The 13,569-nt window shown below is 44.3% G+C and overlaps 1 protein-coding gene and 1 pseudogene across 2 annotated transcripts in view; one reads left to right on the plus strand and one right to left on the minus strand.

Moving 5' to 3' along the window:
- Window positions 1–13,569, plus strand: part of LOC110220538 (RING finger protein 112-like) — a 33,969-nt gene that overhangs the window by 14,613 nt on the left and 5,787 nt on the right. For both annotated transcript variants that reach the window (XM_078153021.1, XM_078153022.1), the window contains exons 2-8: window positions 9,379–9,597; window positions 9,739–9,820; window positions 10,581–10,622; window positions 11,318–11,624; window positions 11,887–12,096; window positions 12,316–12,450; window positions 12,719–12,823. In XM_078153021.1, coding sequence (XP_078009147.1) covers window positions 10,600–10,622; window positions 11,318–11,624; window positions 11,887–12,096; window positions 12,316–12,450; window positions 12,719–12,823 — 780 coding nt within the window. In that variant the 5' untranslated portion in view covers window positions 9,379–9,597; window positions 9,739–9,820; window positions 10,581–10,599. The remainder of the gene's footprint in view (window positions 1–9,378; window positions 9,598–9,738; window positions 9,821–10,580; window positions 10,623–11,317; window positions 11,625–11,886; window positions 12,097–12,315; window positions 12,451–12,718; window positions 12,824–13,569) is intronic.
- Window positions 5,784–6,363, minus strand: LOC110220539 (NADH dehydrogenase [ubiquinone] 1 beta subcomplex subunit 5, mitochondrial pseudogene; annotated as a pseudogene).

Here is a 13,569-nt window from a genome sequence, read left to right on the forward strand (position 1 = left end):
CCCTAAATGTTTTATCGCTAATAAACTTTTCCTCTGGCTGAAGAAGATTTGAGTTGAATTCTTTCAGACAGGGCCCAGTACTGCGATCTTGGAGTCCCAGCACCCCAAAACCCCTAGACCTCTTCATATGGTTCCCTGACCGGGAAATAACTGCCAAATCTCAAACTCTTCTTCAGCCACAACTAGTAAGCTTCCCCCTCCCCAATTCCGCCTGTTGTTCTCAGGCTTTTCGGTCCAGTGCCTCTGCTTGAGCACTTGGACCTGGATTTCCAAGCAGCTAGCCAGGCTTGCCTTGGAAGTTTTTTTCGGGCCTGACCTCTCAGGTTCCCTTAGGTCAGACAGCTACAAGGCTGTCTCGAACTCTGCCTGAAGTTCTCAGGCTTTTCGGTCCAGTGCCTCTGCTTGAGCACTTGGACCTGGGTATATACCTTCCTTAGCATAGAGGATGGACTCCCTATCAGGAAGCATAGGTTCAAACTTCTCAGTTCTCTGCACTAGGGAATTGGGAAATTGTTGGATGTATATTTTTTTCTTTCTTTTGCTTTTTTTTCTTTTCCCTAAGCCCACAATAGGTCAATCCTTTTCATTTCCCAAGAATTCGCCTTTGGGCTGTCTTTTACTAAATTGGAAAAATCTTAGCTTCTGTAAAGAACTTAAAAAGAAAAAGCTGGTGCATTTTTGTAACATCATTTGGCCTCAGTATCACCTGGAAAATTGTGAGGCATGGCCCCTTTTTGGGACATTACAGGTAAAGACCCTCTCAGAGTTAGAAAAATATTGTTGCAGAGAAAGAAAATGGGTGGAGATTTCTTACTTAATGGCTTTTGTTGAGCTTTCTAGAGATCCCATTCTCAGAAAGGATTGTAAGATGCTCATAGCTAGAGCCACCCCACTAGTGGTGAGTGGGGACCAAATGGACCTTTTGGACGATCCTCTTATGGCTCCTAGGGTTATGGCATCCCCCTCTTCCCAACCTCAGTCGGCACCACCTCCCCAGCACCTATCTCCACCCCATTCTCCTCTGGCCTCTCCGCTGTTCCTCATTCTCCCCAGACCCTCCCTTCTGCTCCTCTGGTCCCTCCATTTCCTCCCCAGGCCCCTGCTCTAGAGGCTACTTCTACTCAGGCCTTGAGCACGGGCCTTGCCCCAGTGTCTACTTCCAGAGAGACCCCAGCTCAAGCTCTGGACAAGGTTCTCAACTTGGTGCCTCCTCCCCAGACCTCTACTTCAGACAGGACCCCTCCTCAGGCTCCAGACAAGGGTATCACTGTGGCGTCTTTTCCCCTGATCCCCGCCCCTCCGGTGTCAGGTAATCTTCCCCCTTGCCAGCTGGATTCCTCGGCCTTGCCAGTTCAGCTGGCACTTTCCAGTCCCTCACTCACGAGAAGTGGGACTTCCTACCTCCCTCCCCCACAAGCCCCTGCTCCCGCAGGGCCTTCAGGGCTTTTTCCTTTAAGGGAAGTACCTGCCTCTCCTAATGGGACACTTAGGGTGCATGTTCCATTCTCCATTTCAGACCTCACCCAGATTAAGGAAAGGCTGGGTCAATACTCTGAAGATCCAACTAAATTTACTGAGGGCTTCAGGGATGTGTCCCTACAATTTGAACTTTCTTGGGGTGATTTGCATGTCCTCTTCTCCACCTGTTGTACCCCTGAGGAGAGGAAGAGAATCTGGGAACAAGCCCAAAATTTTGGGGATCATTTGCTAGCAATGACCCCACAAAATACCCCCCAGGAACAGCTGCTGTTCCTGCTAGTGATCCGGGGTGGGATTATCAGAAGAGGAGGATAGGGGAAAGAGAGACTACATGATAATTTGCCTGTTAGAAGGCCTGAAAACAGCATTTCAAAAGCAGGTAAACTTTCAAAAGATTAAGGGAATTACTCAGGAAGAAAAGGAAAACCCTGCCCTTTTCCAAGATAGGCTAGTAGAAGGCATTAAAAAGTATACGAATTTAGATCCTGACTCTACAGAAGGGGCAGCAATCCTTAGCATGTATTTCATTAACCAATCTGCCCCAGATATTAGGAGGAAACTACAGAAATTGGCAATGGGACCCCAAACACCTCAGGCTCAGTTATTGGAGATTGCCTTTGGAGTCTTTAACAACAGGGACCTAGTTGCAGCAGAGGAGAAAGAACGCAGGCAGAGGGCTAGAGACAAAGAACATGCTCGATTCCTGGCTGCTGCCATGGTCAGGGAAAGACCCAAGGGTGTTCCTGGCAACTTGGGCAGTGGGAAAACCTGCTTTGATGCCACCATGAGGGTCACTGGTCCAAGGAGTTTACCTCCAGGGCACCCTCTCGGAGGAAGCCCAGCGATTTGGGCAGGGGAGGCCACTGGGAGGCTCACTGGTCCAAGGAGTGCCCCTCCAGGGCACTCCCCTTGGAGGAAGCCCCCAAGACTGAAGCCTCCAGGACCTTGCCCAAGATGTGACCAGGAGGGACATTGGAGGAAGGATTGTCCCCGAGGTAGGAGAAGTGATAGAGCAGCCCCCCAGTACCCTGTCCTCCAGTCTTCTCAAGACTGGGGAGGACAAAGGAACCTGGGTCCGGGCAACGCTCCCACTTTCTCCATCTCCCTCGCCAAGCCCTGGGCAGAAATTGAGGCTGAAGGTAAGGTTACCCACTTTATCATGGCTATGTTCTTTGCTTTAACCAATTACTCTGGCCCTATTCGCTCCTTGACCCATCCGGTCATGGGCATTCGAGAGGTAACTGAGGGATGTCTCCAGACATACCCCTCCCCCTGCCTATTTGAGAATCTGTTGTTTAAACACTCCTTCCCTTATGCTCTCCTTGTGCCCTGCCCCCTCATTGGGAAGGAACCTGATGGTGAAGTTGGGGAGCCAATTTTCTCTAGTTAAGCCTCCCATCTCCCTTTTCCCTCTGTGTGCCAGACCTCCCCATGTTCCCCTGGAAGTGTGGGAGACAATTTGGGATACTTTTGCCACCCCAGCTGTTGTTCACCTCCAAGACCCTAAAGTATTTTCCCTTCCCGTATTTGTAGCCCCACCCAGGAGGCTTCTTTGTCCACTGCCTCAGGAGTGCTTAATCTCTTGGGAACTCAAGGCTATAGGGTCTCTTTGAACAAAGTCCAGATAGCATGCCAGTCTGTAAAGTTTCTGGGCCATGAACTCCTGGTCCCAGCCACTAAGAAACAATTTCGAACTTTTCTAGGCATGGATAGATTTTGTAGACTCTGGATCCCTAATAATAGTTTGATTGTTAAGCCCCTTTATGACTGTCCTCTGGGCCCTGACTCACTCCCTCAAGAGTGGGGCCCAGTCCAGGCTTTCGTGATTTTAAAATCTAAATTGACCTCTGCACCCCTAACTCGGTCCTTAGGAGCTGCTGGAAGGCCTGGCAGTGGCTGCTCATCTCTACAAAGCCCCCTTCCCAATATGACTTTCTCAGAAGTTTATGCCACTCCATTTATGCTTGCCACTTCTCTATGGGCCACTCTGTCTGTATCAACACCTTGCTTTTCCACAGGGGAATATTCCCATACTTGGGAGACAAGCTGCAAGACCACTAGACAAGTTAACACCCCTGTGGAGGGAGGGCTTGAAAGAGTTTCTGCTTATCTTTTGACCTGCACACCTGTGCAGACCACTAGTGACAAGAATTTTGGGGAAAAGGTGAAACGAAGTGCCAACACATGGCAAGACCCCAGAACTACTGTTTTGGTCACTCAATGTTTGACACCCTACAAAGACTTGGGGTGTGCACCTCGGATTTTTAGCACCGCCCTTCTCCATTTTCAATGCCAAACAGCCCACAGTCTCTAACTTAAAGGCAAAACATGGATTTTGGGGAAATGTCCTCTGGTCTCTTAAAAAGGGAGCACACTATCTTATGTCCTGGTATAACTTACAGCATGAACATATTCTCTCTAAGCTTACAGAGACTATTCACCAGTTGGCAAATGTGACAGCTTATGGTCTCTGGGAAATCCAGCAATCTTTGGATTCCTTAGCAAAAGTAGTTCTAGATAACAGAATAGCCCTAGACTACTTGCTTGCCTCCAGTGGGAGTGTATGTGCTTTAGCAAACACATTTTGTTGCATGTACAACAATTTCGGGCAGATAGAGTTCTGCACTGCTCATATTTTGGAGAAAGCTAGTTGGATGCAAGAAATTCACAATAACTTTAGTGCTCCAAAATCTTTTTCATGGGAGTCCTGGCTTCTTTCTATACTGGTTCCTATTCTCATTCCACTACTGATCATATTTTTGTGTTTGTTTCATCCATGTTTACTAAATATCCTTGCCAGATTCCTTTCTTCTAGGGTTGGAGCCATCAACTTTCAGATGACTGCTCAGGCTGTACACCAACCCGAGGATTCTGCCCTGCTGACCCTGGCATCAGCTGGGTTTTTGAAGTTTGACCCCTCAAACAGGACCCAGAGAGGCAGGGACAGCTCCACTACCCTTGCCAGCAGGAAGCAGTTTCAGAAGTCCAGACCTTCGCCCCTTTCCCCAAAAGAATTTGTGTCAAATTTGTTTGAGGGGGGAATGATGGGGTGTGGCCCAAGCCAAGGTCTTTGCCCCTTGCCCTAAAGGGAATCTGGCTCCCCTTTTGTCTACAGGCCCCAGCCCCTCATCTCTCTTTGAAAGCCTTAGCCTACCTTTTAATTTCATTTAGATACCTTTCAGTTCCTTCATTATCTATTCCCATTGTCTATTCAATCTCTTAGACATTCCAGTCTCTGGGAATTCTCACCCAGACCCTTTTCCCAGACCATTTTCCCAGACCCTTCCCTGGTCACCCAAAGTATATAAGATCTACCCTGGCCCTCATTCGGGGCTGAGAATCTCACACTCAAAAGGCTGAGAACCTCTCATGCCTGCTCATCCTTATGGGTGTCACCTGGCCCTAAGTGTTTTATCACTAATAAACTTTTCCTGTGGCTGAAGAAAAAAAAAATGTTTACCAAAAACGTTCAAATCTTGACTTTTTAAAAATAATTTTGTCCCATACAAAGAGCCCATCAAATTGTATTTAAATTATTTTAAAGAGAATTTTTAAATGTTGAAATTTTTACAAAATTTTATGTCTATGCTTGGCATTTCAATTTAACAAATATTTCTTGTCTTTTATGTTTTATAATTTTTATCATTTAAAACTCCTTACTTTGAGCTACTCTTAACACCAACTTTTTTTTAATATTTACCAGTAATTATTTTTATTATTATATCTCAATAGTTAAGATAAGATCCTTGAAAAACTCACATTCTTTAAAGAGATGCAAAAGTTTCTTGGCTATAAAAAGTAAAAAAAAAAAGACAAAACTTTGTCAACTTCCAAAAGACTTGCTTACTGAAGTTTTTCATTTATCTGATTTATTAAAGTGTTAATTTTTACATAATCCAGGCTGAAAATTCCCATGCCAACTGAAATAGATGAGCTATCAATGATGAACCAAGATGCCTATATTCTATATGCTCAGGTACATAAGTCGTTTTTGATATGGTTATACTTCCTGTCCACATCTTTCATTTACTGGGCATATTGTAGAATCTACTTTCAAACAATAACACCTGTATAAGTTCACAAACTTTGATCTCATCTAATTTTAATTGCCATATTCATGACCTTCTTAAAAAAGAAAACCATCCCTTCACATCAAAAGCAATTCTCTCAAACTACACTGAAAACTAACTACAAGACCAAAAGGGAAATGGCTATTTTATTCAGAAAACAACAATGCAGTATGCATTTCTTCATTTGACTCCCCCCTGAAAGACAGATTGCATCAGATGTGTAGAATCAATAGCTTAATGGTCAGGCACTACTTTAGCATTGTGATCAATAAGTTGCTTATCAACAGTTGGGTAATGAAACCAGGGGCCATCCCCTCTTCCTCTCATACCTCTGTTTCCCAATATTTCAACCTCAAATCAGCCTTTTCAGCTTCCAGCTGAAGGATTGCCATGGTTCTTTCATAATTCTTTTCAAGAGGTTCATAAACATAACGAGCAATCCACCTGCTTATGGGATGCTTGTAGTACTCCCAGTACTCTGGAACGTAGCCTTCTGGGATTTCTGCTAATTCAGCTTCGCCAAGAAATCTATTCACCATGTTATGCCTATTGCTACTGGAATCCCAGTCAACAATAAATAAAATCTCAACTTTGAAAATCTCTTGTCATAAAATTCAGTAGGTCTGATGACAAACATTTTCTACCCATGGCCTCCACTATGTCGGACTGGGGCTACAGAGCCCGCACCCGGGGTGCTCCGGGTCAGTAAGCCGCCAAGACACAGCTGCGGCCCGAGTCCATGGCAGGTCAGGGCCAGGCCAGCTCCAGGTGCTGCTGAAGCCAAAGCCCACATCAAGAGGCTCATCACCACCATGGCTGCTCCCAGCTTTCTGTCAGTAGGTGATTCTTGCTTGTAATTCTAGTTCTTTTGCCTTTTCCAATACCATTTTCCAAATCTTCAATTCCTTTAATGTGGAAGCTGCTAAATGTTGTACGATTCTGACTACGGCTGCATGATATTTGGATTGCTTCTTTGTAGCTGCGTGTAGTATTTTCTCCTTGACATGGGAGCATTGGAATTTGGCCATAATGCTCTTGGGAATTTTCATTTTTGGATCTCTTCCAGAAGGTGATCAGAGGATTCTTTCAATGTCTATTTTACCCTTTGGACCCAAGATATTGGGGCAATTTTCTTTAATAATGTCTTGAAATTTGATGTCTAGGCTTTTTTTTTGATCATGCCTTTCAGTACTCCATTAATTCTTAAATTATCACTCCTTGATCAATTTCCCAGCTGTTATTATTCCTATGAGATATTTCACATTTTCTTGTTTTTTTCATTCTTTTCACTTTTTTGTTTGTTTGTTTGTTTCTTCAAGTCTCCTGGGCTCATTAGCTTCCACTTGCCCAATTCTAATTTTTGAGAAATTATTTCCTCAATGAGCTTTCGTGCCTCTTTAACCATTAGGCCAATTCTGTTTTTTAAGGTCATATTTTTTTTCAGTAATTTTTTTGTGCTTCTTTTACCAAACTGTTAATTCTTTTCTCCCTAATTTTCTTGCATCACTCTCATTTCTTTATCCAATTTTTCCTCTACCCCTGTTATCTCTTTCTTTAAGTCTTCCAAGAATTCTTGCTGATCCAGGGTCCAATTAGCATTTTCCTTTGAGGCTTCCTTGTAGCTTTTTCACATTGTTTTCACATTGTTGTCTTCTCCTAAGTTTATGTCTTGGTCTTCTCTGCCACCACAGTAGCTTTCTGTGATCAAGTTATTTTTTTGTTATTTGTTCATTTTCCCAGGCTATTTCTTGACTTTGAACTTTATGTTAAAGTTGGGTTCTGTTCACTTGGAGGTGGGGAGGCACAGTGCCAAGCTTCAGGCTTTTTTGTGCTGCTACTTCTTGGGGGGAAGGGGTTACTGCAAGTTTTTGGTGCTTTCAAGCTGGTATTATTCTGGGAGACATGTGGTCACTGCTCTCCTGGCCTGTGCTCTGATCTTTATGCAGAAAGGGCTCCTGCTCCCTTGCATTACTAGCACTAATGCTCTTCTTGGGCATGGAAGTGTGACTCAGAATTACTAATGGGCAATAGAGTTGCCAGTCAGCAGCAGCTGCAACCAGTGCTACCAAAGGGTCCCTTATAGTTTCTTTCTGACCAATTATTCAACCCCCTTACCACCTCTGGGCTGACAGCTCTGGAAGCTGCTGCTACTGCTGTCTGGGCCACCTCCAAACCACACCACTGATGCTGCTGCCATGCTCTGGGCCTGTGGCCACTGGGTGTTACAGGTCCCTCCTGTGGACCTCCTAGGTTGCTTTACACTGGAAAAATGTCTCCCCTGACCTGCTGTTGGCTCTGCCATTCCACAATTTGATATGAGGTATTATTTTAAAGTTGTTGGGAGGGCAATGCTGGGAGAGTTTAGCTGGGCCCCGGCCTGTTCTTCATCATCTCTGTATCTGTTTCTAAGACAGCCCAAAGATAGCTTAAAACTTCACTCAGATTTTTTGGGACACCTTGTATAGATTTCTGGGTTAAAATATTAACTTTCTAAAAGTGAAGAATGTGGCCTTTCTAGCCTGTGTAAGTGCTTGAAATGGAACCATGAAGAGGCTTGCAAATGCTTATTTGACACAAGTGGAATTCCATCCTGCTATCACCAGTGTCAGGAAAAATTATAATCATTAACAGAAGGAAGAAGTATTTCTCCGATATATCTCCATCCAAAATATTTATTAAATGTCTATTTGAAAAAAAATAAAGCAAGGGCAGGTGACAAAGTCATCTTACCTATTTCCTTGTGCCTCTTCTAGACTGGAAGGGGAGGGGTTCTCTCCCTTTGAGCACCCTCCCCCCACCTAGACAACAGGGGCCCTTTAGTAGAGCAACTCATCCAGGAGGACACACCTGGCCCTCCAGAGAGTAGGACCAGAAGCTCTAACTGTGATGTGGAGTTGAGCCACTATCAGGAACAGGCCCAAAGAGCTCAGTGGTATGACCTGTCCATCAGATACAAGGGCTGCAGTGGATGAGCACAGGGCAGAGTGTGAGGGAATGTGAGAGAGAAAGGACACTGGGTCCCAGATGTTCTGGAGCAGCTAATTGCCCTGACCGTGTGCGTTCTGTTTATTTGTGCCTGGGCTAGTGAACTCTGTGCTTGTGCCCAGGTTTCCCATTGCTGCTGTGTGCATCTGGGAGAGAGGGGCCCCAGGTTTATGGAGGGAATATTTTGTTACAACTATTCCTGTTGTGCCATTTCAGAAATACCTTTGTTTTAAGCTTACTGTGTCCTCTGACAGACTATTTAAGGTAAATACATTCATGGGGACACATGGACTCTTATTTTAGGTGTGTGACCCCACAGCATACTTTGAACCTGGAGTTGTCATCCCCTAGGGAACCAAACCAGAAACCATGATGGAAATTACCTAGACAGGAAAGTATAAATATCTGTTTTTCTTTCCCCAGCTAATTGTGAGCCCTTTTGAGGCTGGTTCCAGGTTTTATTTATTTCTCTCTCCCCATAGCTCCTAGGAGAGAGCCTTGAACATCACAGGTATCAGCTCACAAAGGCATGTGGACATGGAGTCAGGAGAAACCTGGGTTGGGAACCTACCTCCACATTTACTGTATAACTATGTTCAAGGCTTTTCTTGTCTCTGAGCCTTACTATCCTCATCTATAGAATGGGAATAATATTGCTTAAAGTATTACAGATGTTTGTGAGAATCAAATGAGATAACAGGTTAACTGCTTTGCCAATGTTAGCTATTATTTTCTTACTAAAAATTAAATTAAATTGACAATTGAATGAATAAGTGAAGTAACTTGCTGTGCTTTCACTTGTTTAACCATGTGTCCCTTTGCCCCTTTTGTTTTCTCATTCCAGGAACCTTTTCTGCAAGGCTGAATGCTGTTTCTGCCTCATCTCCCTGCCCCTCCCTGGACTTTGAGCCTATCACTTCCTTCTTTCAATTTCCTGGTTAAAGACTCTTCCTTCAATACAGCCTAAGCTATTTAATTGTCCTCCTTGAACAGAAGCTGACTGAGGACTGAAGTGAGACCCTCCATTCCTTCCTTTCCCAGAGGAGGTACACCCCTAAGGCAGGTAAGTATGTTCCATTAGTCTTTGGTCTTCTCCTTTCTCCCCACATCCCTGACTCTTTCCTGGCTTCATCCCCACCCCCAAACCCGTCCCCCATCTAGTCACTTCCAGGAACAGAACTTGTTTATCCCATTTATTCCACAGGTTTCTAGACCTGACAAATAAAGACCTTGCTCTTAAGGGAAGAGGAATAGGGCTGAAGAGAGTTTAGTACAAAGGGAACAGGGTGAGTACAGTGAGAAGGAAGATGAATGGGTCTGTGGGAGGATTGTGGGATGGGAGGGGAATGGGTCTTGGGGAGTACAATAGTATAGAAGGAAGCTAGTGCTAAGGTGAAGACAGTGGGAAATACAGGCGCCAGGCGCTGAGCAGGTGCAACACTAGGACTTAGAAAGTAATAGGACTTGGGGAAGACCGTGAGGGGGCAGAGCAATAGAGTTGAGCAGACCAGAATGGGAAAGAATGAGGACTGGCCTGCGGAGAGGACAGTGGGATAGGACTAAGGAGGGGAATAGTGAAGGGGAAGGAAACAAATGTTTATTAAGGGCCAACTATGGGACAGACACTGATCTAAGGCACTTTACAGTTTGACTCACAACAACCTTGGAAGGTAGATTCTATTATTATCCTCATTCTACAGTTGAGGAAACTGAGGCAGGCGGAAGTCAAATGATGTGCTCAGGGTCACACACAACCAGTAAGTGTCTTAGGCAGGATTGGAACTCAAGTCATCCTGATTCCTGACCCAGGACTCTATCCACTCTATCTATCTACTAGCTGGCTAGTAGAAAGTGGATGATAGAGTTGAGGAGAAGAAAACTGAGTGAGATAGAGATAAAAGGAGGGCAATAGAAAGGGGAAGAAATGAGGTTAAAGGGAGGACAAGTAGATAGGAAAGGAAAGGAAAGGAGACGAGTGTGGGTACCAAGGTCCAGCACTAGCTGTTCTATCATATCTCTCTCACTTTTTTATTTCATATTTTCAAGGACGTAAAAATCCATCTTGATGGAAAACAAAAATGACCATTTGTAAGTAAAAGTGATGGTTAATATGCAAGAACAAGTCCAAATTAGGAGGATTTGGGAGGTTCAGCCTGGAGAAGTCTAAGTTTAGGGGGCAAGTGATAGTTACCTTCTAATATCTTAAAGGATATTGTGGGGAAGAAAGATTATTGTTCTTTGTTGCCTTTTACAGAGGGCAAAATTACTACGAGTCAGTGAGATTTACAGTAAGGCAGAGATTTCAGCTCTATCTAAGGAAGTACTTTCTAAAAATTAGTGCTATCCAACAAGAGTATAGTCTGCTTCCGGGGTGGGGAACCTGTAAAAAACTCCCATCACTGGAAGTATTCATACAGTGATGTTACAGGACATTCCAGCATAGGGTGACAAGTTAGACTGGAAAACCTATGATATTCCTTTTAATTCTAAGATTTTGTAATAAATTAATCAGTCTGGGATCAAAAAGAATAAGAATCCCCCTCCTCTACTTCTTTATCAGTGTTCCCTTCCCACAGTAATCCAGAGAAACTGATCCACTCAGGTATTTAAAAAAAGAAATTATACATCAACATACCTTACCTACATTTGGTCTTCACTCCTCACACTCTTCTCTCTTAAATGAAACGTCCCTGCCACCAGATCCCAACTACTCCCCATTAGCTCCTACAGCCCTTCCGAGATCTAGACATCCTGCTCTATAACACCTTGTTCTGTATCTTTAGACCCAGCTCTGTTCCGAAATGCCCCTCACCGAGTACTTCAACTGACACACAGGATTTACTGAAGTCTCTCCTTACCTGCTCCATCTGCTTGGATCTGTTTCGACATCCTGTCTCCCTTGAATGTGGTCACAACTTCTGTGCTAAATGCATCAACAGTTATTGGAACTCAGGTGTTCCAGGTTCCCAACCACCTCTATGCCCTGAGTGCAGGAGGAGATGTGATAGGAGGCAGCTAGTTCCAGACACACGGCTCCAGAATCTATTAGAGAATATGAACTTGCTACAGCAGAATGCAGACTCAACACAGGTCAAGGATGGGGCCTCACAGTCTCGTGTAGAGAAGGAAAAAATGATCTTCTAGGTCTGACTAGCATAGTGGCTACCATATAGTGAGCACTTAATAATTACATTTTGCCTGATTCGGGAGGAGGTTGTGAAGTTTGGGTTAAATCTAGAAAGATTAGGGTGAAAGATGGGGAATTCCTTCATTATACTTAATAGAGGTGGGTACTCCAGGGTCAGATCCAAGAAGATTAGCAATTTACAGTACCTTTCCTTCTTCTTCTCAGAAGCCACGTGATGTTTGCAACAGAGAGGCAAAGCAGCTGGTTCAAGTGAACTCCAGAAAGGATTTGACCCTCTCTCTAGAGGTTCTGGATCAATGTCTGAATCACCCTCAAGCCAAGAACAGTCCGGTCTGTCTCATCTCTGTCCAGGGGGAACAGAGAACAGGAAAGTCCTTCCTTCTCAACTATCTAATCCGAGGACTGCAGGGTATGGTAAGGCCTAGGGTTGGGATTCCATGTCTGGACAGGTGGAGGGGAGGGAAGGATGGGAACCCTGAGAAATGTGTTGAGGCTAAAAGCTTCTAAAGGAAGCTCAGTGTTAGGAGGCCTAGATCCAGATTTTGAAAGGGGAGTAAATAAGTTCTAAAGGGGAGATTTCATATACATGATATCTAGGTCCTGGGAAGAAATAATTAATTCTACCTCCTTTAGAAGTCCAAGGATCCCCAGTGGATGAGAAGAGGAAGCGATCTTTCAGAGTTCCAGTGTGAACCAGGAGCCAAGGCCATCACCAAGGGCCTGTGGCTATGGAGCCAGCCATTCATTCTGCAGAAGGATGGGAGGAAGGTAAGAGTCCAGAAGAGGGGAGATAGATAAGGAGAGGGGAAAGTGGGAGGCAAAAAGCAGGAAGCTAAGGGGTGGACAATGGAAAAGAGGAAGGAGGGTGGGTATAAGGGATGGGGAAAATAAGAGAGAGAAGAGAGGAGAGAAACTGAGGGAAATCAGGTAGGTGAAAGGGAAGAAGAATTGAGGAAGTTCTGAAGGAAAAAGGAGCAGAAGGAGGAGAGGACCATGATGCTGACCTCATGCTCTGGCTTTCCCCTCTCCTCTCCAGGTGGCTGTGTTTCTTGTGGACACAGAAGGGACCATAAGTCTAGAACAGGACAAGGAAATGAATGCCAAGCTCGTGGCCTTCAGCATGCTGCTCAGCTCTCATCAGGTGATAGCCTGGGCCCACGTGTTTTGTTCCCTAGCCTGTGGGTTCCTTTCTCTAAGACAGCTTCCCTTCCAGCTTATTACAGGATTTCAGGCCAGAATTGAATTATAACTCAGGAAGTGAACCAAAGAGAAATGTGAAAACCACTTGATTCATCTGAAAAAAGGCATCTCAATGCACTGCCTTAATGGGATAGGCCTGCTGTTGATATTATTGTAATTGGGAAGGAATGGTGAGTAGTTATTGAAAAAAATTTGTAAGGTCACAGGATTTAAAGTGGATATGGTTTATATTTTTAAATCATTGTATTGTTGACATATATCCTGTGTAAATCTAGCCAAAAAAAAAAAAAGAATGAGATTTCTAGACCAGAGAAACTGAATCTGTATCAGCTACTGTATTCTTAGTGAAAATGAAAATCACTAGCTTCTGTGTTTGTACTTACTATCTCCTGGCCCTAAGTAATCCCTGAGGCAATATTTTAAAAGTAGGTTATAGAAAATTTCCTGTACTTCCACCCCAGCCCCTAACTCTAACTAGACTAGATTAGGTTTGATTTCTGCACTGAAGACAAGAGGGGAAAAGGATTTGTTAGCCACAAGGTTCTTGATGTTGCCTTGCAAAATAAGTCCCCTTCCTCTCATGAGAAGTAATAATTCCATTCTGAGAATGTGCTTATCCTAAAAAGGAGGGTTCATACTTTCTGAGATGCTCAGTGATCAAGTTTTCTAGGCTCTCCTGCCCTGCTC

This window comes from Phascolarctos cinereus, unplaced genomic scaffold (assembly GCF_003287225.1).
Source record: "Phascolarctos cinereus isolate Bilbo 61053 unplaced genomic scaffold, phaCin_HiC Scaffold_4;HRSCAF=312, whole genome shotgun sequence".
Taxonomy (NCBI): Eukaryota; Metazoa; Chordata; class Mammalia; order Diprotodontia; family Phascolarctidae; genus Phascolarctos; species Phascolarctos cinereus.